Source organism: Aphelocoma coerulescens, chromosome 1 (assembly GCF_041296385.1).
Source record: "Aphelocoma coerulescens isolate FSJ_1873_10779 chromosome 1, UR_Acoe_1.0, whole genome shotgun sequence".
In the NCBI taxonomy this organism is placed as follows: Eukaryota; Metazoa; Chordata; class Aves; order Passeriformes; family Corvidae; genus Aphelocoma; species Aphelocoma coerulescens.
In genome coordinates this window covers 92,263,098-92,288,752 of record NC_091013.1, presented here as the reverse complement: position 1 = coordinate 92,288,752, position 25,655 = coordinate 92,263,098, and the positions used below count along the sequence as shown (strand labels likewise).

The window sequence follows — 25,655 nt, the reverse complement described above, 5'->3', positions numbered from 1 at the left end:
ATCTTTCCTAATATTCATTCCAAACCTCCCCTGGCACAACTTGAGGTTTGAGAGCATAAAGAGTCAAAGGTTGGATAAGGACCCTCGTAGTTACAGATTCAACAGTCCTCAGGTTTAAGACTGGGGTAAAATGATCAGGTACCACAGAAAACCATGAGATCTGTGAAATACTTATTTCTGGTCTTGGGTTTGACTCTTTTACAAGGGGTGAGCTCACTGCCTTGCATGTAGCAGCAAAGAGAAAATAGAGCGTGGAAAAGGTGCCCATTCACTCAGCAGGACTGAGGTATTGCCCCTCAAGAGCCATCCACAACAGGAGCATGACTTCAAAGATTTAGTCTGCAAACACTGAAGCTTAAATTATTGCATTTCTAAATAAAAGTTTGCCTGAACAAGAGAACAGGAGGTGGGCTGCAACACCCTTTAGAGTGGCTGACTCCCCCACTGCTTAAGTTAATTTCAGCAAGTTATACTGCTGACTGATGAAGAACTTGACTGATCTCAACTGCTTTAAGGTGCAAAAGAAGCCATTTACAAACAAATAAAACAGGAAACATCACAGTACACCTGGCAAGTGCTCATAGGCAAGTTTTCCACAGCCACTGATGGCGGACTCTGAAAGTAAAACCTATCCCCAGAGGAAATGACACTGGAGGCAAAAACAGCCATCAGAGAGATTCTTACATTCCAAGGACTGTATCTGGGCTTCATTTTGAGCAAGATGAGATCTGCTCTGATTCTACAGCTAGCTGGCACAGGCAAAAGGTGTGTAGGTGATTGTCTTTTTTCTTTGCTCTTGCTGTTTTTATATGAAAAAAGTTTTTATAGAAGCCCAAAAACAGCCACTCAAAGCACCTTGCCAACACCCTGTAGGTGGTTTTAGTAATAAGCCCACACATATACATACCAGATTAGGCTGTACCAGGCAACTCTAACTGTGCTGGGTTTTACTGTTCAAGTATTCAGGTTTAGGGACATTCTCTGGAAGGAGCCTTATTGGTGTAAAGTTTTCATTATTATTTTTATGGCATTATGTAGAGACTTAGGAAAAATTACCTGTGTTAGTGTCAAGTGCATTCTTAGCCTCAAGCTAAGTGAATAATGGAAATAATTTTCTCTGGCTGGGAAGTGGAGGGACAGCGAAATGAAAGCAACTGCACAGAGACACACACACAGGAGAGACATCTTTGAGACTACACATTTCCAAGTACTGTGCTGTGGGCCTGAAATACATAACTAGCCTTCATCTCAGGCTCTTGCACACTTTTATGGGTAAGCATATTCCTACCAAAAATTATTCTCCGCTTTAAACCTCATGCTGAGCACAGAGAGGCTCTAGCATGGGTAAGACAGTTGCCATTGCTATGTGGGTCTGTGGAGATGCACATCAGTGGAGATTCTTTCCCCTCCTGAAAGCAAAGCCAAAGTCTTCAGGTGTGATTCATGAAGCTGTGTAATGGAAGGGGAAATTTTGTATTGCCTGCTGCACGATCAGCAACTGTTCTGTGGCAATGATAATTATTCCAATCAAACAGAAAAGGCCTTTTTTAATGCAGAGTAGCCCAAGCAAGAAAATCAATACAGACAGGGCACAAATCATTATATTTATAATTATATTATATTTATAATTATAATTATAATTATATTTCTAATGATCAAGAAATATTTATACAGCAGAGGAATTTCATATTGGACAACATTTTTCCAAGTTTGCTATGGTGCAACCCTAAATCTATCCCATAGAGCAGATAAGTACAGAGACTTGACCCTAAATTACCTAACTAAGCAAACTATTCCACTTTCTGACCGACCTTGCTGGCAGGACACACTTTACTGTCCAGCAGCCGAGCTAAACATTATGTACATCTGAGATGACATTTATCTCAAGGAAACTTGCCAGGCATACTCACAGATATAAATACTGCAACCTTTTACTTATTATTTCAAGAAGACAAAGGTATTTTATTATACAAATAGATGAACTGGAGGGAATTCAAAGCAGAGGAACCTTTTCTTTCTCAAAGAATCTTTTTCAGAGATGGAAGGGAGAGAGAAGCATGGTTTGCCTGAGTAAGGTTTGTCCTCTCATTCCTCCTCTGCACCATCTGTGCATTCACAGACTGCACAAGCTGTGAGAATGCAGGAGAATGAGCAGAAAGTTGCCTTATTGTTTTCCTGCAGTATCCACCACAAGGAATCTCCTGGCTTTGATATAGTTGCTACACCCAGGGTCACTTTTACACCCACTTGAAGCTTACACTACTACTGAGACAGTGCATTGGAAACTGGTGGGATGTAAAAACAACCTCTGTGCTGGTTACATTATGTGGGGGCTATTGACGAGCTCTGTAAGGACCCAGCTTGTCACAAAAGAAATGTAAAGCTCTCCATCTACAATCCACCCTACCACCTGCACTGTGTCAGCTCTCAGGAGGACAAAATAATAATTTCCAGATGGTCGAAAGAGAAAAATTCAAAGCTGAAAAGAAATCTCATAGAAAGAGAAACAACCACTAGAAGTTGCAAAAGTAGCAGGAGAATATTTTAAAGAAGAATTACTAGGCTAGGTAAAACTTCCTAGAAGTAAGAGATAAGGAAAAACTCTGGAAAAATGCCCTCAGTCTATGAAATGTAAAACCAAACTAGTTAAAGCCCTCAAGAGAGAGGGCTTCTCAAACAGCTGGGATACTCCCTAATGCTCCTGGCAGAGGGAAATAAAACCTTTGTCTCATGTTCTTTAATCTGCGAGTTGCTTCCTTCAGCAAAGCAGTCCATTTCTCCCCTTCATTACTCCAGGTATTATTCATTAATTTCTTCCAGCAGAGGAGTAGCTGACTGGAGTATATCGATCCTCTCTTGCTTCTTGGCTGGGCAAACTGGCTGCTGGGAAGTGCTGCTCTTCGGGGCCTTTCCTTAGGAGTATGGGCATTACTTCGGATTTTCTCAGGGCTTCTCAGGCATGGAGGTGACCAGGTCCAGGGACCAACATCCATGAACACAGCTACAGTGCTGTGGCTTTGTGCTTAGAACCTGGAACCTTTTGTCCCAGAGCTCCCACTGACCTGTAACTGCTTGAGCTGGAAGGCCAAGCTGGTAGCTGGAGCAGGGAGAAGGGCTTTTTATTCTGTGGAGGCAGAGTGCTTCTTCTGTTGTCCAAATAGAACTGTTATACACCCTGTAAAGATTTCTGTATGAAGGGTGCAGAATATCGAGGTATAATGGGTTATGATTATTTCATGCGACTGCATCAGAAAAGGAAAGTAATTTATCAGTGTATATGGGATTTTGTATGAATATTTTCATCAAAATCAGTTTTATTTTTCTAATACAGGTTACTGGTGAGCTATATACTATTTTTCAGGGCCTACAAAAGATGACTGGGAAAGGTATAACTGCTGCAAAATCTCCTTGAATTACTGCACTGTGGTCTGATTTCTCATTAGAAAATCTTTAGGAGTGCCCATTCTGAAAAAGAAATTTAAAAAAAACCAAAAAACCAGAAATCACCTCACCTACTTAGTAAATGGGCTCCGTTTAAGAAGAGCAGGATGGAAAAAGTAATAGCTGAATAGAAAAAAAAGATTGACCTAGAACCTATCATGCCTCTGAAGGGAGAAGACTGTATTTTAGCTGACTTCACCTCCATAAAACTGCTGGGGTTTTTTGCCAGATCTGGGAACTAACACATCACAGGATATAAAGAGTTAAGTGACCTGCGCTTAGAAGCAGGAGGGATGAGGAGGGGAGAAAGCTTTAAAGAAGACTTGAAGATTTCTTCCCTTTGAGGCACAAAGAGAGAAATACTTTGTGGATTAGGGACCCGGACTGACTGGTGAGACCCAAAAGCAGAACTGCTCTAGCAGTGGCTCCAGCCTGGCTTCAGGCAAACCACTTTTGATTAGGCTTTGCCAAAATGTCACGGAAAATAAACTAATGAAGGGTGGCTAGCTGCAAGGAGGTGCTGGGACTGGGAGCTAGGAGTGCTCCCTCCTCTTCATTCCCACATACAGCATCCAGGGTGGGAGGTGATCTCATCAGAAATTGTGTAACTCTGCCCATAGGCTTCAAGGCAGGAGCTGTAGGTGATCTGGTCCCAGGATGTTCCATAGCACTTTACAGTCTTAGGGTCCCTTCTCAGGCTTTAAGAAAACTGGCAGTGCCATTGCTACCAGCAGAAGCAGACCTGCCTTGCTGTGGCTGGCCTGCTGAGGTATCCACAGTCAGCAGGAGCAGAAACACCTCTTGGCCCTGTGTGACAGTAGAGGTGCATGATTCAGTACTGGTTTACACGGATGGTTAAAGGACCTGATGACAAGACTCAGAGGATGCTCAGTGGGGCCACGAGAGTTCAAAAGTGCATGTAAACAGAGTCATAGCAAACCACAGGCAAGAAAACAAGACGGTGGGAACACAGCTTCCCTGGGAATATCCATTATTTAAATTCTCTTCTTAATTTTACTCACAGATAGATAAGGACAGCTCAAAACACCTCTGCTAAGCCCTTGATGTCACTCTGTCCTCACTGTGGTATTGAAGGTTGGCGCCTTGGAGTGTAAGCAGTTAGAATGTATTTCTACTCCCAGTCCTGACAAATCTAGTCCTGTGATTTGGTGCTGTGGAAACCATAACACCTTGTATTGGATTTGCGTCTTAATATTGCATATTCACTTTTTTATACACTATCTAGAACTCAGAAATAATTGATATCAGTAATATTGGAATGTTACATACTACTAAGATAGAAAACAAAAGGAGCAACAGAAAATGTCCTTTTGCTGTACCTTTCACAGTCAGTTGCAGCTATTCCTTCTATGTTGCACGTGAAAGCTCTTTCACCCCTTGCTGGCTTTCCTGGAAGCATAATACTGTCCTTAGCTTCACAGCTGAGTAAAATTCGGGTTCCTCCTCTGTACATGATATCAGGTGCTTAACAGGGCACTGCATTAACCAGAGAAAAGGGATCAAAATGAGACAGCATCAGTTCAAGCTAAAATCTGTAGTTTCAAGCAGGAGAATACAGAGATAGAAAGTTGGAAAAGGGAGCTCTACCATGTCCTGTCTCCCCTGAGAGAAGGGATGTCTGCTCCGGTCCAGACATCCCACACTGCAGCAGTGTCAGCACTCTTTTGGTATAAACAGAGAGCCAAGTCCGCTGGTATCAACAAGCCAGTGATTTTAGGCTTCTGCAAAATTGAAGGAGATTGCTCTCGATAGAATGGGATGAAAATGAGGGCAGAGTTGGGCCCAATACATTTGCCTTGGCTGGAAGCAGAAACCAGACCTTCAGCATTTCATTCAAGCTGCACAGAAAAATCCTTCAGTGCAGCCTATTGCAAAGGCATGAGACTCTCTGCAGAAATGAGACTGGGCATGCCTGCCGGGAGCCTTGAGGAGGATGCTCTCTCCCATTTACCACGGCACTGCATCATCTTCCAGGCGGACCCGAGCTGCTGCCAGTATTTACAGAGACACGGAGATGCGTCAAAGCCCCCTGGCAGGGGCGCTGGAGCGCGCAGGCTGCCGCCGGGAGATGCAGCGTGTCCCGGTGGAGCCGGGGACAGGCGGGCGCACACACACACAGACGCACAGACACACAGACACACACACAGACACACAGACACACACACAGACACACAGACGCACAGACACACGGACACACACACAGACACACAGACACACACACAGACACGCGAGCTGCGTGCGCGCAGCCCGCCGAGGTAAGGCCAGCCCCCAGCAGCGGGGCCATCCTTCTGCTGCTGGATTTTTCCAGCCGGAGCATCCTGCCGGCTGTGCCGTGATTTATGGAAAGCGGGTTCTGACGCGGGGCTTTTTCTGTTACGACAGGGACCCACGGACTGGAGGAGGCAAAGCTGCAGTCAGGGCAGGAGAAGTGAGGGAGAGGAAGAGGCGGGAGCAGAGGGACACGGAGGAGTGGAGAGGACAGAGGGAGAAACGGGCACGGAGACTCTTCAGAGATGCGTGAGTTATAACTAAGAGAGCAGGAGGAAAGGCAGAGAAAAGAAGAGGAGAGCCGTGGGGAAGGGAAAGGGAAAGGAGATCAGAGACTGAGTCAGCTTCCAGAGGGCAAACATCAGGAGACGAGTTCAGGGAACACCCCAGCATACCGAGAAGGACCTGTTCTGTCTGAATCTACACCATGAGCACAAGGAAGAGCTGCCCCCTGCCACTGGGGCACGGAGACCAGGAAGAAAAGCAGAGCGAGGGATCTCCCGACCTGGAGCGACAGGAGTGTGAGATGGAGCTGAGGAACAAAGCTATTCTGCAACAGAAGAGGCGCCTCAAACAGGCCACCCAGTTTGTGCACAAGGACTCTGCTGATCTGCTGCCCCTGGATGGCTTGACAAGGCTTGGCACCTCCAAGGATCTGGTGAGTCCAGCGGGACCCCGTGTGGGAGGGAGTCCTCCTAATAGCCTTCATTCCAGCTGGGAGCTGCTGTCAGGCTTTGTGAAAGGATCATAGGTTCAGTAAAAATGAAACTTTCCTTCAGGATCATCTAGGAGCAGGTCAGGGTGAGGGGAAAGAATTAATCACTCATTTGCTTGCATCCATCTTCTCATGCTTCCCTATAGGAGCCAAACTCCTTGCAGAGGCAGGCAGACATGGACTGGAAGGACTGTCCAAAATCCAAATTTCCATTCACCCAGTAGCAATATATGTTCATGTGACATATAAGTTTCCATGTGGGACATCTCGGAAAGGTCCCATGTATTTCTGCATGATCCAGCTCAAAGTCCAGCTCCTCAGGAGCACGACTCAGCAGGGAGGGAAGTACAATTCGTGACACCGTGAGAGACTTATGTTTGACCTTGTCACCTTTTTGCAATTTTCTCTCTCCCCCCACTCTCTGGATTTGTGGAGGGGCAAGCAAAGGGCAGGACTTCTATCCAGGCACACAGGCAGATGCAGTGCCTGGCACTTGTGGGTGACTCCTTTGGGGAGGAGGCACGGGAGCGAGGCCTGTGGGCATCTCCTTGTGGTGACGTGGAGCAGGAAGCATCAGGGAGGGAGGTCTGTTCCAGGAGCCTTGGCAGTCTGTGGTCTGGAAGGGCTTCCCCAAGGCTGGAAGCAGATTCCCACAGGATCTATTGCTGGCTCAACTGCACATATATTTTCCTTGCTCTGGTAGTTTTGCAATCCAACTTCTCTCCACTGTAGAGTTAAACTATTCAAGGATGTGGAGGTCTAAACCATTTTCCCAAAAGAGGGCTGAGGTCTGGTTGTGATGGGGGCACTTGTTCCATCTGTGGCAGGGGGGATCATAAAAGATCTTGCCCCTCCCTGCAGTCTGTGCTTCCCTCTGGATCCTCAGACAATTGCAGCAACACCACAGATGCTCTCTCGTGTGTGCCTCTGTCATTTCCCAGCTCCCGAGGCACACAGTGGCACAGGGCCACACGCGTGTGGGACCGGCAGGTCCCTGGCACTGATGTGCCGGCACATCCTGCTGCTCCCGCCACCCTCCCCGCAGCTGCCTCAGCTGCCTCGGCAGCCCCTGGCTCGGCAGGGTCAAGGGCGGCTCCTCCAAGTCACCCTGAGCTGTCGCCTCACGTTCTGCAGCCGCACTCATGGCTGTCAGCAGGGACGGGTGTGCAGGGTCCCTCCGACCCTGCCACAGTCACGGCTGGAGTGCGAGAGGGGCGTCATGTCAGAGCTGTCCTAGGCAGGAGCAGGGACTCTCCTCCCGCGGGGAAGGAGCTCTGGCCAGAGCGGAGAGCTCCGCTCAGGCTGGCAGCGCGGGCGGGCCGCTGCTGGCCCTCGGGGCCTGCAGCACTGCAGCTCAAACACCGCCTCAGGAGCACAGCCCGGCAGCACCCTGGGCCCGTCCCTCGGCAGGGTATGGAGAGGAGCCACTTCTGAGTCTTTCGGTGCGTGCCCACTGACCCCAGCCACAAAGGCCGGGAGAAACCTGTCCACCTGCTTTGTTTTGGGATTGACTCCTGTCACACCGTGCCTCAAAGCGACAACTGGCACCCTGAAGCCCCAAGGGGCTCCTTGAACAAGATAGTCCTTGTCCAAATCACTTGCCACAAGCAGCTCTCTCCTGGTGGAATTAACCATTCCAGGCAGAATTCCTGGTGTGCAGACAGCATTTGGTCACTGCAACCCACTGCAAACTTAATGTTTGGTCCACAGCAGAACGTCTGAAACATTTTTACCATGGACCTAGGGAGCAGTGAATAAAGCATGACAGGTTTTTTTCTGACATGGACAGTTTGCTCTGGTGTTAGAGGGCACAAAATAAAGTGTGGCCCCTGTGCAAAGTTTGCACACATAGTGCCATTCCTGGGGTCAAGTGTGAACCTCAGTTTCTGCTTTAACTTGGAGCAAAAGAAGAACCAGACCTTAGATTTCCCAGAGGGATTCAGCAGTTCCTGCAACTCGAAGGGCCACTGTGATAGTGCTGAGATGTTTTGGGGGCTGCAAATCAGAGTCCAAAATATGCTCTTGGCTTACTTATCTAGGCACTTCTCCAGCCCTGTGAAAACCCCACTTCTGTTTCCCAAATTGATCTGGCTCCCTCTTGGAGGACAGGAATACAAAACAGGAATGTACTGAAAATGAAGCAGCAGTAGGAAGTGCTAGAGAGTTTGATTTGGAGAGAGTAAAACAGCCCGGACTCCTATAGCACTTACACTGGGAGGAAAGTTTAATTAATTCCCCAAAAAAGTCTCCATTGACAGTGCCAGAGACTTCAGCTGTGGCAGCTCCATGTCCTAAAATTAGAGCAAGGCCCCATATAATTTGAAACAAAATACCTGCTTTCTTTTACAGTCATGGGCTGTTACTTTTAGCCACTCTTTTCTGTGTATTCTGGGTGTGCATTCAGCTTATGCAATGCATCCAGCAGTGCCTAGGATTTGATGGGCCCATCATGTCTCCGATAGTGAGTAATTTATACATTTCCGTGGAGACATCATGTTTCCAGCTTTGCAACAAAAAGCATGATCAGTTTTGGGGTTTTTTTAATAGCAAAATAGAAAATGCTAAATGGGCTAAAATATTCTGGAAGTACCAAGAAGGTCTGAAGATCTGGCTTCTCATCTCCAAAAAATCAAGATCCCCAGCTCATACAATGTCACTAATCATAGCAAGGCCTGGAGATTTCACATTGGAGAACCTGAACCTTCCCTAAGTTGCACTGGGAAACTTCTTTGACCCCTCTAAGTGCCCTGAGAGGGCATCCCTTCTAGCTCCCACAACACCCACAACATCCTTCCTCACCATCCTCTAAATCTAATGGTTTCTAACCAGTCCAAGAGCGACAACAGTCTCCACTTCTGTTTAACTGGTGAGAGAGAAGATAGGCAGGGCCCTTGGAGTCTGCTATTGAATCAGATGCCTCCAAAATCCCAAAGCTCAGCTAACCCCCACCAGCACTTGGCCTCTTCCCAGCCTGAGTGACAAGAAGGGGACAGAGGTGGCTGCTGCAAAGGGCCCGCTCATTCTGTGGGAAAGGTTGCAGGGATAGGGAAAGGTCCTTTGCATGCCAGATGGTGAGAGGCAGGAGGGAGGATGGGAATTTGGAGACCTGCTGTTTGTTCCCTGCCCTTTTCCCATGGCCCAGATGTTAGCTGGCAGCCAAACTGGCACTGTGCTCAGAGTATTTAGGGAGCTAAGTACAACGGCCAGCTGTGCTGTGGGCCGGCACAGTAGGCTGGGAAAAGACCACGAGCAGAGGGATATTTTTACCCCACTTTTTCAACTGCTGCAGTGTTTCTCATGCAGCACGTGAATGATCTCTCACCCCTTGAGTGGCAGGAAACAAAAAGCATGAGGGACTTGGCATCTTGCAAAGAGCAATGCTGAGTGTGACCAAAGAGCCAGTGACAGCTGTCCTGCTCCAACCATTGGGCAAATCTGACAAGTCAGGGTGCTTCAAACTGCAGTTTGCACATTTCCTTGGCCTCAGCTCTTTGGCCATGCATGAAGTAAGACCAAAACACAAGTAACCTGTGGGGTTAATGCAGCTCAGCTCATTGGCAGGTCTGGTCTAGCTCAGGTGTTTGGCCTGCCCATTGACAAGATCCTGCATCAAACTGCTGCACCACCTGGGAGATGACTTTAAATTTTTTCTGTTTTTTTTTTAAAGAAAGATAAAAACAACAGTTTAAGCTGTAGCACATTAACCCCTTTAGATTATTTGCCTTTCTTTGAACAGGCAGCTGTTATTGGGAGTGCCATGGCCAGCTCAGACCAGCTGCTCTCCTGCAGAAGGGCCATGGGGCTGAGCACATGGAGAAAGGACAAAGCTACCTCCAACAGACACCTGTTTCATTGGTGTTGCCCACTGTTGATTCAGTAGCTGTGCAGGGACTGGATGGATCAATATTGGGCAAAAACTAGAGCATCTGATGGCAGGGAGCAGAGATGGACTCCAAGGAACATTAAAAGCTCGTTTTAGTTTCCTCTTCAGGGGGAGCTTCCTGCTTCACTACAACTAATTGCTCGTACACCTGAAATATCTGCAGTCCTGCCTTCTTGCCCACACGTACATCACACACACGCTGCGTTTCTCCTGCCCTCCCACTTTAGAAGGTGTGAATGTGCCTGGTGGGATGCCAGCACATGCCCAGCAGACAGTGTATTGCAGTACCTGAACAGGGATGAGATGCTCCAGTGCATGTTTAGCTGAAGGAACAGATATGAGTGGGGAAAGCATGCATCAGGCATGTTCTTCTCCTCCAATAATTGCATCCCAGAGACCTGCCTGTCACAGACATCCCAACACTTTAACACCAAATTAGCGGCTACAGAAAAAAAATCTTGTGATTTAAAGAAAATTTTTTTGGATAAGCATGTCTTTCATCAGGATGATCAGTTGGGTCAAGCATTTGCAACCTACATCTCTGAGCTGGCAAATGTCCTTGTCCTTAGCTCCATACTTAGCCGGGATTTCTCTCTCTTTGTGATGGAGACAGCAGCCTCATAGCGTGGTCCAGCGGCGCCTCTTGGAAGGCAACCTGAACAAGCTGCGGGGCGAGGCCAGGGGTCAGTCTGCACGGGTTCAATCTCCGCTGGCAAAAGACCAGGATGAAAAGATGGAAAAGGGAGAGGACAGGAGAAAAGAGACTTCACCCCTGCTAATACAGTGCCAGGTAAGGCAACAACACGGTGCTGCTGATTTCACAGTGATGGCAAGTGCCCAGAGTTCCAGCTGTGCCCCTCCCAAGGGCCATGCTGAGTTATAAATTGCAAAGCCAGCTGCAGCCAAAGAAAAGAGATTTCATGCATGGCCTCTCTTAGAGTTTGGGTGCAGGTTTTCTAAAAGGCAGAGGAAAGCCTTTCTGCTACATGCTTTCTAGTTGCCCATATTTGAAGATAAATTACCTTAATCACATCTCCTTCCTTTGAAGGCCAGCTTTCCCATGATATGAGGTATTTTATAATTGCCTATAGAAGCAAGGAATGTCTCCTTATCACTTGAAGACAGGTGCCTCTAGTTGATTTACATTTAACTAGCTCCAGCCTAGTCTGATTCTCTCAGGTGTCACAGGACCTCCTCAGAAAGTGGCTAACTGTGCTCCAAATTAGCACAGCTGCATCTCTTGATGGAAGCAGTATTTTTAGCTCCCTTTTCTTCTTCTATCCTCCTATACAGCAGAGCACACTACTTGCTAGCCCCTGCAGTTAGAGAAAGCACATCCAAAAGCGGTGGCCCATGAAAGATGGTCAGAGCTTCACAGTAATATGCAGATATGAGACTCACCAAGATACAGACCTGTTGTACAAAACCCATTTTAAAGCTGGTTTTAGTTCAGTTACCTGTCCTAAAGAACATCTCCCATATCAGAGTGTAAAGGCTACACTTCCAAGAAAAACATATATCTTTGAAAATTCATTTGGCACAATAAATTATCATATGAATACAGCCTGGTAGCAAGTTTCTGAAAGGCTTAGATCAGGTATCTGAGTACCAAGCAAAGCCACTCTCTGGTTTGTTTTGCAGCCTTTACTGCTGCAGTTAGGCATTGCTTACCCTGTGTTTTAGACTAATGTAGCTGGGTTAACATAACCACACTTGGGGACAGACTGGTAGGATGAATGGCTCTCAGTGTAATTTCTCCAATTACTTGGAGCCTGGTTTTGAGCAAATGAAGGTGTTTCTTTTTCTTTAATGACCTCTCTTTATTGTTCTGCAAGAGGAAATTCAGTGATAAAGGGTGGGGTTTTTGCCAGGCATGCACACTGAACAAGGACAGGCATGCACAGGTATTGTATCCCAGGGGCAGTAGCTAAGTCAGCGTTACAGTCCACTGGTCATTCCCTTTTGTGTTTCCAATGAACCCCAGCTGCCACCCAGGTTTTATTTTCCCTCACAGAGGAAGGTTAATGAGCATCGCAAGCAAGGAAATAGGTCTAACCTGCACGTAACTGCACGTAACGCTCCCTGAATTCTGCACAGGCATTTCTCTCTTTTTCTGCTCTTCTTAGGAGCCAGTCACTGTCTGTCACATTTGATCTTCTTACATTGAAGGAAGGGAAGCTCTCCTCTCCTTCTTTTTGTCTTGCTGCTTTTGATGTTCGCATTTGTGAACTTCAAAAAGCCTCTCCTGTCAGTAACAGATCTGTGGCAGCAAACAAGACTCAGGCTGCCAGTTCATTGGAACCAGAGAGGTGAGCTGGTACCTTTTGGAGATCTGCTTGATTATGGTGCAGTTTTGATTAGAAAAGGAGCACACTCCCAGAGGAGTCTTTTTTCCCCTGACTCCTGAAAAAAGATAATCTACCATTTACACACAGACAAGTATGCTGAAAATCTCAAAGTGGTAACAAATGCATCACCTGACTTGTAACTGAACTTGACTAAGGAATAAAGCCAAATATATGTAGACTTCAGTGATACAGGGAGATTCAGGCAGTGTTTTCACTCTAACAGGTTTTGGTTGCCCTAAGCCTAAGGCCTTTTTAAATCTCAGAGATCACAGACAGATCTAGTCTGTAATAGTTGTACTGCAGTCACTCACTCATTAATTTGCTTAGGTGGGCTGCCCAGATGGTACTTCAGCAGAATTGCCCCTTTTTGTGACAGTTTTTGAAAAGCACTTTGGAAAGCTAGTCATGACTGGCATCTGCAACATAAAATCAAGCTGTTATTTTTTGTGATGGGGCTTGTCTCTTGTTGACTTCGAAATAGATATTGAAAGATTTCACTGCTGTCAAAGGCCACTTTTCTTCTATGCCAAAGCAACCTGGAATTGATCAGCCTTTTGTTTGCTAAAGCAGCTTCTTGACTTCAGAACTGACATCATTTCAGAAAACACAGCTCTTTATAAATGGTGATCCTTACTGATTCCCCTTCCCCCCCTTCTTGGAAATCCCCATATCTGACATCTAGATAAAAAATAATGGTGACTGGTAGTAACAGACTGAAAATTCTGGAGCAGAGATGAGAGTGGGTAAAGTGATGACAAGTCCTTCTAGTCCAAGAAGACTTGCAGTACTTATGAGCTGCCTGCACTGTATTTGTGGTATGCTGGACCAAGGACTTTCCTCAAGCTCCTGGTGAATTCTCTAGGGAAATGGTTAGTGGCATAGGGCTGTTTACACTGAATGAGATTAAATGTTGTTTTCTACAGGATAATCACTGTCCTGTTATATCCTATCAAGTCTCTAACTTGCAGATTTCCCAGCCTGCTCTGAAACAAAATTCAATAATCTGCCTAGTGATACAGCTTAGGCTTATTATGACAGCAGCTCATGCATCTCGAGTCTGCCTGCTCCCAAGTGATTCCTTTGCCATTGCTAGCCACGCTCCAGGTCGTGTTTCTGAGTAGAGAGGATGTGGAGGCAGATGTTTGGCATGCACCTGCACTCTGTGCTTTATCTTGCCTCTCTGCTTAGTCTGGCCTCAAGCAGGGCTGATGTGTCAGGGAGGACCAGGCAGCACAGACATTGCAGAGCTCCAAAATCAGAAGGGAGGCATTTTGGCATAGAATCCCAGCATGGTTTAGGCTGAAAGGGACCCTGTTGGTATTGTGTCTGCAGCATTCCAGTATTTCCCACAGGAGTTGTTTTCTTCTTTGTCTTTATAACTACTCACAGATAGCACATTTTTGAAAATGAAATCTTGGAAATATTGGATGTAGCTCTCTGTGATGATTAATAATCATAAACAGACTTAGTTAAGAAACCATAAAATTGAGATATTTTTCTTGACCCTGCTGGTGCTGCACTGAGTCCCTCATTGCCACGCTGATCTGCTTAAGGTGTTCAAGCATTTAAACTTGTCAGGAATGAGTATAAGAGCAGAGAAGCAGTGGCAGGTCTGTTGCTACTTCTGAGTGGTGCATGTCACAAAGTGCCATAGTGGATGGAAGAGAAGGAATCACAGGAAAACCACAAATGATCGTAGGAAGACAGTGAGTCTCCCAAAAAGAAAATTTTGTGGGTGGGGTTTTTTTGGTCGTTTTTTTTTTGGATGATGGTGTGTAGATACAAACATGCTGCTAGCAAGGATTTTCTTGCTATTTTCTAAGTCCGTGAGAGACTTTTCTCTCTCACAGAAGCAGAGAATGTAAATAACCAAGCCACCTGCAACCTTGAAAAGTCTTGTTTATGGTATAGTAGAAAAATATTTTGACAATGGATGTTTTAGGATTTTAGCCAATCACTCCCAAGGGGTGGCTGGTCCTTTGTCCAATTAGACTATGAAGAAAAAGTCCATAAAAGAGTTTGTAAAATAATTAAGTAAATCAATCTTGCTGCACAATTCCTGCCTGCTGGATCTTCTCTCCTCCTCCTCTCTACGGCTGCGGGACACGGTGATATACCCTAGGGCCCAGGCCTGCAGTAATAGTGGTGTGAGACAGAGCCTTGAAGAATTAGGCCATCAGGAATAGGTATGATTAGGCACCCTAGGTAGAGGAAAGATGTATTTTGTCTATGACAGCTACTCCATATTTTTGCAGTTCTTTTACTAAGTCCTGTTCCTCCTTTTTTTTTTTTTTTTTTTTCCCCTGAGCCTAATTCTTATCGATGTCCTTGATAACCCTATGTTTTCAGACCCCTAAAATAAATGTAACCTGCTGTTACTTCATCACCTCTGGCCTGCCATTAAGGACCTCTCTGCAGAGGGGACAGAAAGCAGATGGCAACCACATCTCCTTTTCCCTTTTATGTTCAAAGGAGTAAAGAAATGAAATGAGCAAGGCACTGGGAACTATTCCAGTAAAATCATGCACAGGTGACTTGGGTGCAGGGCACAGTCTCCCTCTTTGCTAAATGACACCAGCTGTGACTATTGTAGTATCATGTCTTGTATCCTTAGAGAGCTATATAGCAACATGATGTAAGCCCTACACAAAATAGTCATCTCTTGATTAGGTTGTGTCTTGGATTCAGGAGTCACATGGATTTGTCAGTTATCTCGGGAACTGCCTTAAATTCAAGCTCATCTCAGGTGTGTTTGTCCTGGGTGCTCCTGTTTTTCCCTCAGACTTCTCCCTCTGGCAGCTTTTCTACTGAGAACAAATGTGTAGCCCTGGGACATTGTTCCCTGCAACACCAGAAGAAATGGAGAGATGAAACCCAGAAAAACCATAGCACGTGCTTGTATTCCTTTACAAGCTTTTGTCATATCACTTATTGCTCTGCTAACAAAGTCCATGTGGGTTTTATGAACAAATTGTCTAATTGTGCATCTCTTGACTGGAATACTATAAAGTCACTAAAAATAAGTAAGTGTCTGGGCAATCAAGTACAAATGTAAGAAGACAAACTCAAATAGAAGTGTTTGAGAGAGGCTTGCAGAGCACTGGGGAAACCACCGTTGTCTGGGATGAACCTCCTGCCTTCTGACTACTGCCTAAAACACCACATCTTTGGCTATGTTGCTCAGAAATACCAAGTCACACTGTTGGAGGAGTGAATAAGCCAATTGTGAGCTTACAGTAATTTTCTGTTGTTGTTTTTTCTAGTGCCAAGGTCAGGTATTGAAAGCGACTGTTAACACTGGGTGTCTACCAAACCTCATCTCCAAGAGGTGTTTAAACCAGCTGGGGTAAGTCTTTGCACAGTGTAAAAGAAGGGATGGCTAAAAGAAAACCTATGGCAAGAACCCAGGCACTCTGGATTGCCAGCCCCAGTGATAATTACTGGCAGTTTTGCATGTGCACATGGCTGTTTAGGAGAAGAGGCAGAGGGTGGGCTGCAGGGCAAGGCATTAGAGCACTGGCAAAGCTGTGTGCAGACCCCAGACTCTGAGGCAGAGCTGTGTCATTCTGTCTGCAAGGGAAAGCTGCCCAGCTGGTGGCTGGTGGTGAGGTTTTGCTTGTTGAATCTGCCTCCAGACATACTGCATGGAAGGGGTTCCCCCTCTTGTGGGCCTGTTCCCAACGAGACTATGAGGAACTGCCATCAGTGAGAAGTCCTGGTTTTCATCCTCTTCCTCCTCTTGAGGCAATAACACCTCTTGTGTCCCACAGGCTGGAAGAAGTGTCTGCCATGGACTGTGGAGACCTCTCTCTTCCCATCCCCAGCGTTGTTGGCCGAGTAGAACATATGGAATTGCAATTTGGCCAGGAGACAGTGCTGTGTTCAGCACTGGTTGTAGGTGAGAGTGCCAGCCCCTCCTCTCCCTTGTTTCTCCTGTGTCCCTCTTGCCCTGCCAAGGGCATTTAAAGGACCTTTGGAAAAAGCATAACATGGTGGAAGGTTGGTGATGTGGCCACCTCCGCTGCAGGCCAACATCACCATACACAGTGAATGCCCTCAATGTAACCAAAGCCAAAGGGCATAGGAAGAGTACAGAGAAGACAGAAGACATTGAAAGTGGAGAGAAATTAGATGGTTTTTCTGTCTTAACAAAGGATGTGAAAAATCCTCATTTCAATTCTAAAATGGACCTTTCATAAAATTCTGCAGATGGCTTGATTAATCCCCTGGTGCCTTATGTTCTCCTATGAAATGGGCACTTGTATCTCTGGCTAGCTGGAAGTCATCTGAGAAAGTACCAGAGGGCACAGCTTATTTCCTAGAGTGTTTCTCTGTGTGCTCCTCTGCCTCTGCTGCAGGGAGCACCCTGAAAGAACCTGGTAGCCCCAGAGTGCTGAGTCTCCTTCAGTGTCCTGAAGCAGGACCCTTTGAAGGAAGGAGCCATAGGAGACAAGTCCACAGGCACTGAGGCAGGCTCAGAAAACAGCAGAAAAGCTGCATGTTCTGCATTTACATCAAGCTGTGCATATGCTGAAAACAACATGGTTGTCTTTTTCCCCTGCCTGTTCTTTCTCCCTATTAGTCTTCCAGCTTTACCTTCTTGCTTTAATCTGTTTCCCCATCTTCAATGAGTCCTGTTCATCTTCTGAGGCCTCCCTTGCTCCCTCTCTTCATGTACATTCTTCCCACATTCTAAGTCATCTAGAAAGAGCTTCCTCCTCTTACACATTCCGGCTTGCTCTTCTTTCCTGGTAGAGCTTCCTCCTCTTACACATTCCGGCTTGCTCTTCTTTCCTGGTAGAGCTTCCTCCTCTTACACATTCCGGCTTGCTCTTCTTTCCTGGTTTCCACTCTGCTTGTTCTTGCCCTTCATGAGGAATCTGTGCTAGTACCAGCACAGGTGAGTTTACCACATAGCTACTACCCATTTTGTTGGGACGTGGAAATGGCTGCCTGGAAGGAGCAGAATTGCTACACCTGTGTCTTACATCTCCCTGTGCACACAGTGCTCTCACTTATGTAATTATGAATAAATTAAAAATTACAGCCACTGGTTACAGGGCAAGCAGGCCTCCAGGAGACATGGGAAGTGTTGATGACTTTACAAGCTGCTGCTGATTCCTGAAGACTCCAGAACCTGGGAATTCCTCCTTAGCTGCCATGGAAGTCCAGATCGGTGACTCTAAGACCTCTCACAAGCATGCCCTCTCCTCTTCAGTTGCTGGCTTACAAACCTAAGGCCCTGGTGACCCCAGCCAGAGCTGGTACCCAGAGCTCTTGCATGCGGAGCTCTCCAGTGCTGTCACCAAGACCCGCAAGTTCTGTGACCTATACTCCCCTCCAGTTACTGGAACTCAGGCCTTGCAGCACACATCACAATCCCTCCAGTTGCTGGCACCCAAGTGTAAAAGCCCTACAGCCCGTGCTCCCTTCCCCCGTTACTGGCACCCAGATTTCTCTTGCACACTGGTGTTGTCACCCGTGAGCTATGTCCCCTTCTCCAGTTGCTGGCACACACCTGTGAGTCCCTTCAGTTCCTGGCACCTCTCTTGTCAGTCCCTCAAGTTGCTGACATCTGGAGCTATTTGCCCTTTAACCCCATGCATCTTCCATGTTTGCTGACACTGAAGACTTGCAGCAGTTACAAGTAGGATAGACAAGTTACATGGGGAAAAAAAAAACTTAATAAAATTATTCAGTAAGATCGGATAGATTGCAGCCATTAGGTGCAGGCTTTGGTCAGATAAGTGAACTGACCAACAGCCTGCTTGCACGTGATTGGCCCCCTTATCCCCTCTCCTCTCCATTTTTCCATGCTTGTTCTCTCCTGATTCACCCTGATGCTTGCCTTCTCCTGCCTTTGGCCCTTCCCTTACACAGCCCAGAGTAAGTTTTATGGGATCTCACAAACCCCTTCTGATATCTCATATTAAGTTTTAAACAGTCACATAAACCCTCTCAAATTTCTCTCACAGTAGTCATGATAACCAGTCATGGTTTCCTTCTCTTATCAGCTGCAAAGTTCATTTTGACCATCTTCAGGACTGCGCCTAAATAGCTCCTTTAAAGGCTCATCAGTGAGTGGCAGAAGAGTGATTTATTATTGTCATTGTTACCATCTGCTTGTTAATGTTTGTGTTTAACTCATCCTTTTCCTTGTTATCTGTTATCTGCTTTGTACTGAAGAGACCATAACCATAAAAATTTATGAATCAGATGTTCTTGTATTTCATATCCTTTTACAGGAGAAACACACTTTCTTTAACGAGGCAGTATTACATAATCTAAGGCCTGATCAGTCTCTTCTCTCTTCTCAGATGATGAAATGCTGGAGTTTTGCATTGGCCTCCAGACTCTGTGGTCTCTCAAGGTAAGGAACAGCTCTTTGCTTATTGCAAGGCTCCTCTCAGGAAGCTCTCCAAGATCTGGTTGTTGCAAGCATCAGAAATACTTAATGTCCACATCTCTCAGGGCAACGCCGCCTGACAGGATGCTGTACGCTCTGAGACACTGATTCCTTTCCAGTCCTTCTTAAAGGTTTTAAGAAAGAAAACACTCAATAGGGTATTATCATGTCTCCCATTCTCTGTATTCCTGACCATGCAAGTTGCAAATGGCAAGAGGAAACTGAAGAAGAGACAAGAAAAGGCACAAGTTAGACACATGTTGCCCCTTGAAGGCAGATGTGAACAAGCTCTGCCCTTGCTTTGAGACAAATGAAGCCATGTGATCACATTCAGTGTCCAATACTTGCTGGTCATGAGTGTAGAGTCCTTTCCTTTTGTCAGCTTGGCTCAGGGTCAGTGCCCTGCTGAGCCTGCCTCCTGGGTGGCTCAGGCTACGGCTGCAGCAAGCTGGCTCCTGCCTGTCACGCATTTGTGGCCACATGCCAGACTCACAAAACAGGAAAAGCAATGGGTTGAATGGCTGAGTGATGTGAGGGCATCAGCTTAGAGGGGGTCATAGGAAGAAGAGAGGCGAATGGCCCTGTGACAGGTTTGGAGATGAATCCCATTGAAGGGAACTGGAGCAAGGAGGCAGCATGTGGGACAGGGGAGGAAAACTGTAAGGTGTCTACAAACCCAAGGAGGTGTTACAGATTCTCCCCAGTCATAGACATCGTGAGATTTGGTATCTGAAATGTCCAGCAAATAACTGTCTCTCTCCTTCTTTAGTGTTGCATCGACTTGGAGGAAGGAGTCCTGAGATTTAAAGCACTGAGTCAGGAGCTGCCTTTTTTACACGCCTCTGAAGAGCCTGGTCAGTGACTGGCCGCATTCCCCATGTCTGGAGACTTGCTGCCATGAGACAGAGATGAGGGTGAGGCTCCCATGCCCCTAACCTTGCTGAGTTCTAGGCTGAGGCATTCAATGGGGAGTGAGAAAAAGGGGAGTGGGTGCTGGAAGCTGTTGTCACTGGGAGTGCCTCAACTTGAGATACCCCTCCTTTCAGTGGACCCTCTTGCTTGTCCTGATGTGCCGAGTGGGCATTTTGTTCTTGTTCTGCTATTTGGCCCTAGTCACTCCAACTTCTGGTTCTGTAATAAATTTATGCTACCCCTTTAATGACTTTACAATACACTCTGTTCACCAGAGAGTCTCTGTGAACAATCTCCAGTCGTTCTGTTGACAGGAGAACTGTGTTTTCTCCAAAGACCTCCAAAGATTGCTATGAATGTTTCCCTTCTTGTTGCCTCAATGCCAGCATACACCACTCCTGTTTCTTTGTTGGAAGGGCTCTGTTCCCCTTGCCTGCACTCTGGGAATCTGGATTTTGCTGCTTTTCTCTGGCTCAGAGCAGAACAGAAGTATTTTCTTGGAAAACTTTGTAGCAAGAACAGTTTGAGTTCAGTTCTAAGAAACCTTTGCAGAAATATTGAGTGTAGATGCCTAAAGCACTGACAGGGGCTTGGGCTTTGCCACTGCATCCCTGGGCACCAAGCTATATTATATGAATGACAATGCTTACCATCTCTTGGTGTTATACCCTGTAACCAGACTTGTACACCCTGTTCTTCTGGCCAGGCCACTCCTCTCTGCACTCCAGCTGCTAGAGCTGCGTCCCTGTTCCCTCTTCTGCTTCATCGGAGATCCTGCCAGTTTAAACACTGCAATGAATTACAGCACCAAGTCTTCTGCTCTGTCAGCTCCTTTCTTTTAACTTGATATCCAGTGATTAAACACAGACACATCATCAGCCTCGAGTCCTGGCATCACACAGCCCATCAACTTTGCTTCTCTTGCACAAAATGAGAACTTGTAGTATCAGCTCAGGTTAGAGAACTGTGAACTCATCTGGAATGTTAAAGGTGTTTAAGTCACTTAACAACTGGGTTTATTTAATTTCTTTTTTTTTTTTTAATTTCCATCCTAAAGCTTAGCTGTATTAAAAACACAGTCTATTCTTAACTAGCTCTAGGAAAGATGCACTAGATCAGGGCTTGTTCCATGCCTCATGGCTACTGATTCACTGTCCAAACTCTGTACAATGTACCTTTATCCACCCTCAAAATATCATGACAACCCCATTTTGCCTATTTTCCTGGATTAAACACCACTGACTCTCTTCCTTTTGTATCAAATTGTCTCTGTTGTGCTTCTCAAAAAATGTTTGTACACATTTTTGCCTTTTTTTTTTGTTAGTTCTTTTTTCTACAGCTGTACGCTGTAGTTTAACATGTGCTAAGGACGGCAGAGTACAGCCTGGCTGATACGATTTGGGATTCACTCACCAGTGATAGTTGGCGTGACTGGCATCTGCTCCTCCTACAAGGACCACCAGACTTTTACTGTTAGTCATCATATCTTGCAGCTTCTGATCTGTTCCTTGACTTCTTTGCCACTGTTCTACTTGTGCATCTGACTACTTCTGGCTGCACAAATTGCTTTCCATGAATCTCTCGAGTGACACCAATGGCTCTCTCATTTAGTCAGGAAACACGCCTACTTGATGAGCCTGTCTTCCAAAGCACCAGTAATTCCCCCTGGGTCTGTATCACTTGCATGATTGACTGGCTTCTCAAACCCACGGGTCTGGACAGTTCACACATGTACTAAACCACCTTGTGTTCTAGCTGCAGTCTGTGTGGTACCTGGGCCAATTCTGCAGACAAGATCTTGTTTGTGATAGATGAAACACCTGTTTCTCAGTGCACCAACTCACCCAGTTTCCAACTCTCACTGCCCTCTGAAAACAGCATGTGGAACAAGGGCAAATAATCTATACATAAAGACACCATGTCCGTTATAAATCTTATTAATCATTAACTTTTACGATCTATTAAAAAAACCTCTCTAAACCATAACCCAAAAGATTACTTTAACCCTAACCCAAACAATAAACCCTAGAAATTAACGTAAATCTAACCCATAAGGCACTAAATCCTAACTCTAAACTTAACCCCTAAAACAGACTCTAAAATTTAATGCTAATCCTAACCCCTAAATCAAACCAACACCCCCTAACTATAAAAATTAACACTAAATATAAGCCCCTAAATTTAACCCTGTAACCCCAACACTAACCATCTGGCTCTAAACCCAAAACATAAAGACACTAACTATAAACCCTAATCCCAAAACCTAATCATAATCCCCAACTCTAAACTCTAACCATTAACCTAACCCCAGCCCCTAAACCTAAACTCCAAGGCCTAAACCTAACCCCTAACTCTAAACCCCCAAATCATACAACAAAACCTAACCCTACACCTAACCTCAACTACCTAACCCTATCTGTGGCTTTTGTTGTTCCCACAAGGGGCCCGGCTGCCCTCCAGAGTGCCCTAGGGCTTTTGCTGAGTTTTGCCTAGCACTGCAAAGAGCTCTGCTGCCTTCCAGTGTGTCCCAGGGCTTTTGCCAGGCATTGTGAGACCCATATGGGGCCCTGCTTCCCTGTGGAGCACTACAGGGCTTTTGCTGGGCTTTGCTGGTGCCCATAAGTGCATGGGAAGGAGAGGGCCACCAACAGCCCTAAGTCCTGGCCACTTCCTTGTGAGAGCGGTGCCTGGTGTCAGTTTTGCAGCTGGGCTCTGGCTAGGGCAAGGGTGTAGGTGAGTAGGAGCCTTCAGACTGAAACCAACAGGAATCTTTCCAATGATTTAAAAAGAATGTTGAATGGGATCATACAGAAAACTGCCATGACTTTGAGTTGACAATTCTGTTTTGACTGCTGCCTGTCACTTGCAGCCCTGCAGACACCTGCACACTAGCTGCTGCTGGAATTCACCAGGTGCTGTCCTACCTGTCTGTCTTGGAATAACTGCTTTGCTCACATTCAGAACATCCTCCAATCCTTCTGAAGCCTTTCTGTCGTTCGCATGCCTCATATCCTACATCACTAACAGTTCAGGCTCCTCTGTGAATTAATGTGCTACAGTAGGTGAAAATCTCCAGTCCTATCTATTTCCCTCTTCTCTGCTTAACAACTCCTTCTTTGCACCCTCCTTTCCTTCTGCTCACACTGGTAAGTGACAAATTTCCTTCAAAAAGGAATTCTTCCCTTTTTAGATAATCCTTTTAACACTTGCCTGTACCCTGGTTGCTAATACACTTGCACATTGTGCCACAATCTTGTCAGCCTTTCCTCTTTGCTGCAAACAACTGCATGTACAAATTCTCAGTCACAAAGAGGATGTTTCCAAGAAAGCATTGAATTAGTGTGAGTTCTTTTCTCAGCTCTGAAATCAGCTCCAGGGCAGAAGACATGCTCTTCACCTTCCTCCTATGCATGTCAGTTGAACACACAGATCCACGCAGTAGAAGTCTCTTTCAACAGTTATCCTGGAATCTCCCCATCAAGCTTTGCTGCAGGTAGAGCTTCCAGAAAAAAAATCCATTTATATGACTAAATGAGAACTGCAGGTCATGATGCCACAGCAGACACCTCACTTTAACCCATTCACTAAATCACAGTCCAATCCTACAGGGTCAGTACCTGCTTCCCTCATCAACACAGCTCCTGGTGAGTTCTCATCTCCGCAGGTTACTTGGCATAAAGTGACACACTGTTACTGCACTTAACACATGTATTCTGAATTTTAGCCCAAAGACATTTTTCTTTCCCCAAAGCACTTTTGTGTCATTACATCTGAATCACAGCCTTCATTGTGAAAGAAAGAAGTCTTGGCTTTAAAACAGGTGAATGTAAAATAGGACTTAACATCTCAAAGAAGCCAACTCAACTCCCATCTACAAACATGGTAATTTTTAAGTCTTCCAACACTGGGGAGCACAGTAAAGAATTTTTGAGTGGCCTGGCAAGGCTGAAGACTGTCTTAATTGTAGCTTCTCTTGGAAAAGCCTGTTATATAGATAGACTTCCCTACTCCAAATTCCAGTCATCTCTATTGCTTTTGGGGGATAAAGGGAACAAAGGAATAATCTAAAGATCTTTTTCACTGAAGATCAAAAAATGCTAACACTTTCATACAGAAAGTAGAAGTTCAGTACAGACTGCCAGCTCAGAGCAGGACACAGGCACATCCTGTATGTGTCCAACACTGGCTTCCTCATGATGAGGCCTGTCCCTTCAATATAAACAATGGCATGTTATTATTTTAGGGATAATCTCTTTGAACCACCTGGGTGGTCAGTTCCTGTCAGGGCTGCTTTCTAATACAGCGGGCACAGCAGTTGTGGAAAAGTCTGCAGGGAAACATCTGCCACAGCAAACCTCCGGAACAGAGTGCAGTACACCTGGGGTAGGGAGAGGACTTTTGTACTTCCTGAGAAGATGCACTCTGCCAAAGCCATAATCAGGACCACTTCCAGGAGCTTGGGGTCACTTGGTTTTGAACAGAATGGGAGCTGCAGCCATCCATATTCCCAGAGGCATGCTCCTTCTTTCACTACCAGCAGATGAGCTATGGAATTGAAGACCACCGAGCCACATGCATATGTTTGCATTCAATCCTCCTTTCAAGAGATTCCACTGGCACATGCCAGGATACACCTGAAGAGTTATAGAAATAACTAAAGTATAGCAGAAAGATCACAAATATGAGGGCGGGGATGGACAACAGGTTTATTGTCTCAGGAAAATAAGGCAACCCTCTCCCTTAATTTTTTTGCTATTAAATTGAGCATCAGAACCAAAGCCATGAATCATTCATCTGAAAATACCCCCAGTGCCTGAGAATACTGTCAGACTCCTTATGTGCTGTGTGCTGGCACTGGGACATACAATGGTGTCCTGCAAATCCTGCCCTGTTGAAAAGTTTCCCAGCACCAGCAGGTTATGCCAATCTGCTAGAGCAGGATACGGCAAACAACATTTTCTGCTGTGTGGGAAGGAACCACTTCTAATTCCAACTCTGTGGCTTGTGTCTGCTGGCAAGGACAAACACACGATTAGTTACAAAGAAAGTAAAATGTAACTCCATCAGTCCAGAGACAGAGCCTTAAGTGGCTCCTTTCCTGAGAGGACGGACGCATCACAGAAAAATTGTTGCCAGTGAAAGTAGCCTGAAGCACTGACTTCAGGAAGTATTTGGCACTAAGGAGTTCAAGGCAGGAAAAAGTAAGGAAAGCCATCTTTTGGCCAAGGAATGGTACAGATGTTCAATGAATTCTTCTGTAGACGCTTTCATTTCCTCTTGTGCACAAGGGGCACAGGAGCAAAATGCATCTGCAAGTTATGATGTGCTGCACGCAATATAAAACTGTCAGGGGAAGCCCTCAAATGCTAGTATTTTTCCTCTCCAATGGTTTTTAAGAGCTGAAAAGTTTTGGGGAACAGATGTTTTTGTAGTGTCTGTATTTTCTCACCTCTGCTTTTCATAGTGTGCATTGCCTGGGCTCGCACAGCACACAACAATGTTATCCTCAGCAAAAGAGGGTTAGGGTGCACAAAGGGCCCTGCCCAACGTTTGCAATGCTTTTGCCCCACCTTCTTTTAAAGATGGTTCTTAGAAAAACATCATCCCTCCCTTAGTAACCCTTTCCCAATCTTTCTTAACAATTAATAGCCCAACAGTGGA

The 25,655-nt window shown here is 45.8% G+C and overlaps 1 protein-coding gene and 1 long non-coding RNA gene across 3 annotated transcripts; one reads left to right on the top strand and one right to left on the bottom strand.

Moving 5' to 3' along the window:
- Nucleotides 1–1,682: 1,682 nt before the first annotated feature.
- Nucleotides 1,683–11,393, bottom strand: LOC138111588 (uncharacterized). The gene is made up of 4 exons (XR_011151396.1): nt 11,351–11,393; nt 10,617–11,037; nt 4,782–4,938; nt 1,683–4,248 (listed from the first exon to the last, which is right to left on the bottom strand). It is a non-coding gene; the product is annotated as an uncharacterized lncRNA (long non-coding RNA).
- On the top strand, nt 5,532–21,257 carry NRIP2 (nuclear receptor interacting protein 2). Of its 2 annotated transcripts, XM_069017641.1 has the most exons (7): nt 5,532–5,717; nt 5,845–6,388; nt 10,942–11,118; nt 15,940–16,022; nt 16,447–16,574; nt 18,994–19,046; nt 19,852–21,257. In XM_069017641.1, exons 2-7 carry the CDS (start codon nt 6,158–6,160, stop codon nt 19,942–19,944), a joined length of 765 nt encoding a protein of 254 aa, XP_068873742.1. In that variant the 5' UTR covers nt 5,532–5,717; nt 5,845–6,157; the 3' UTR covers nt 19,945–21,257. The 2 variants fall into 2 exon arrangements, with proteins under 2 accessions (XP_068873742.1, XP_068873748.1); XM_069017647.1 differs by lacking the exons at nt 18,994–19,046; nt 19,852–21,257 and adding an exon at nt 17,737–18,165.
- Nucleotides 21,258–25,655: the final 4,398 nt, after the last annotated feature.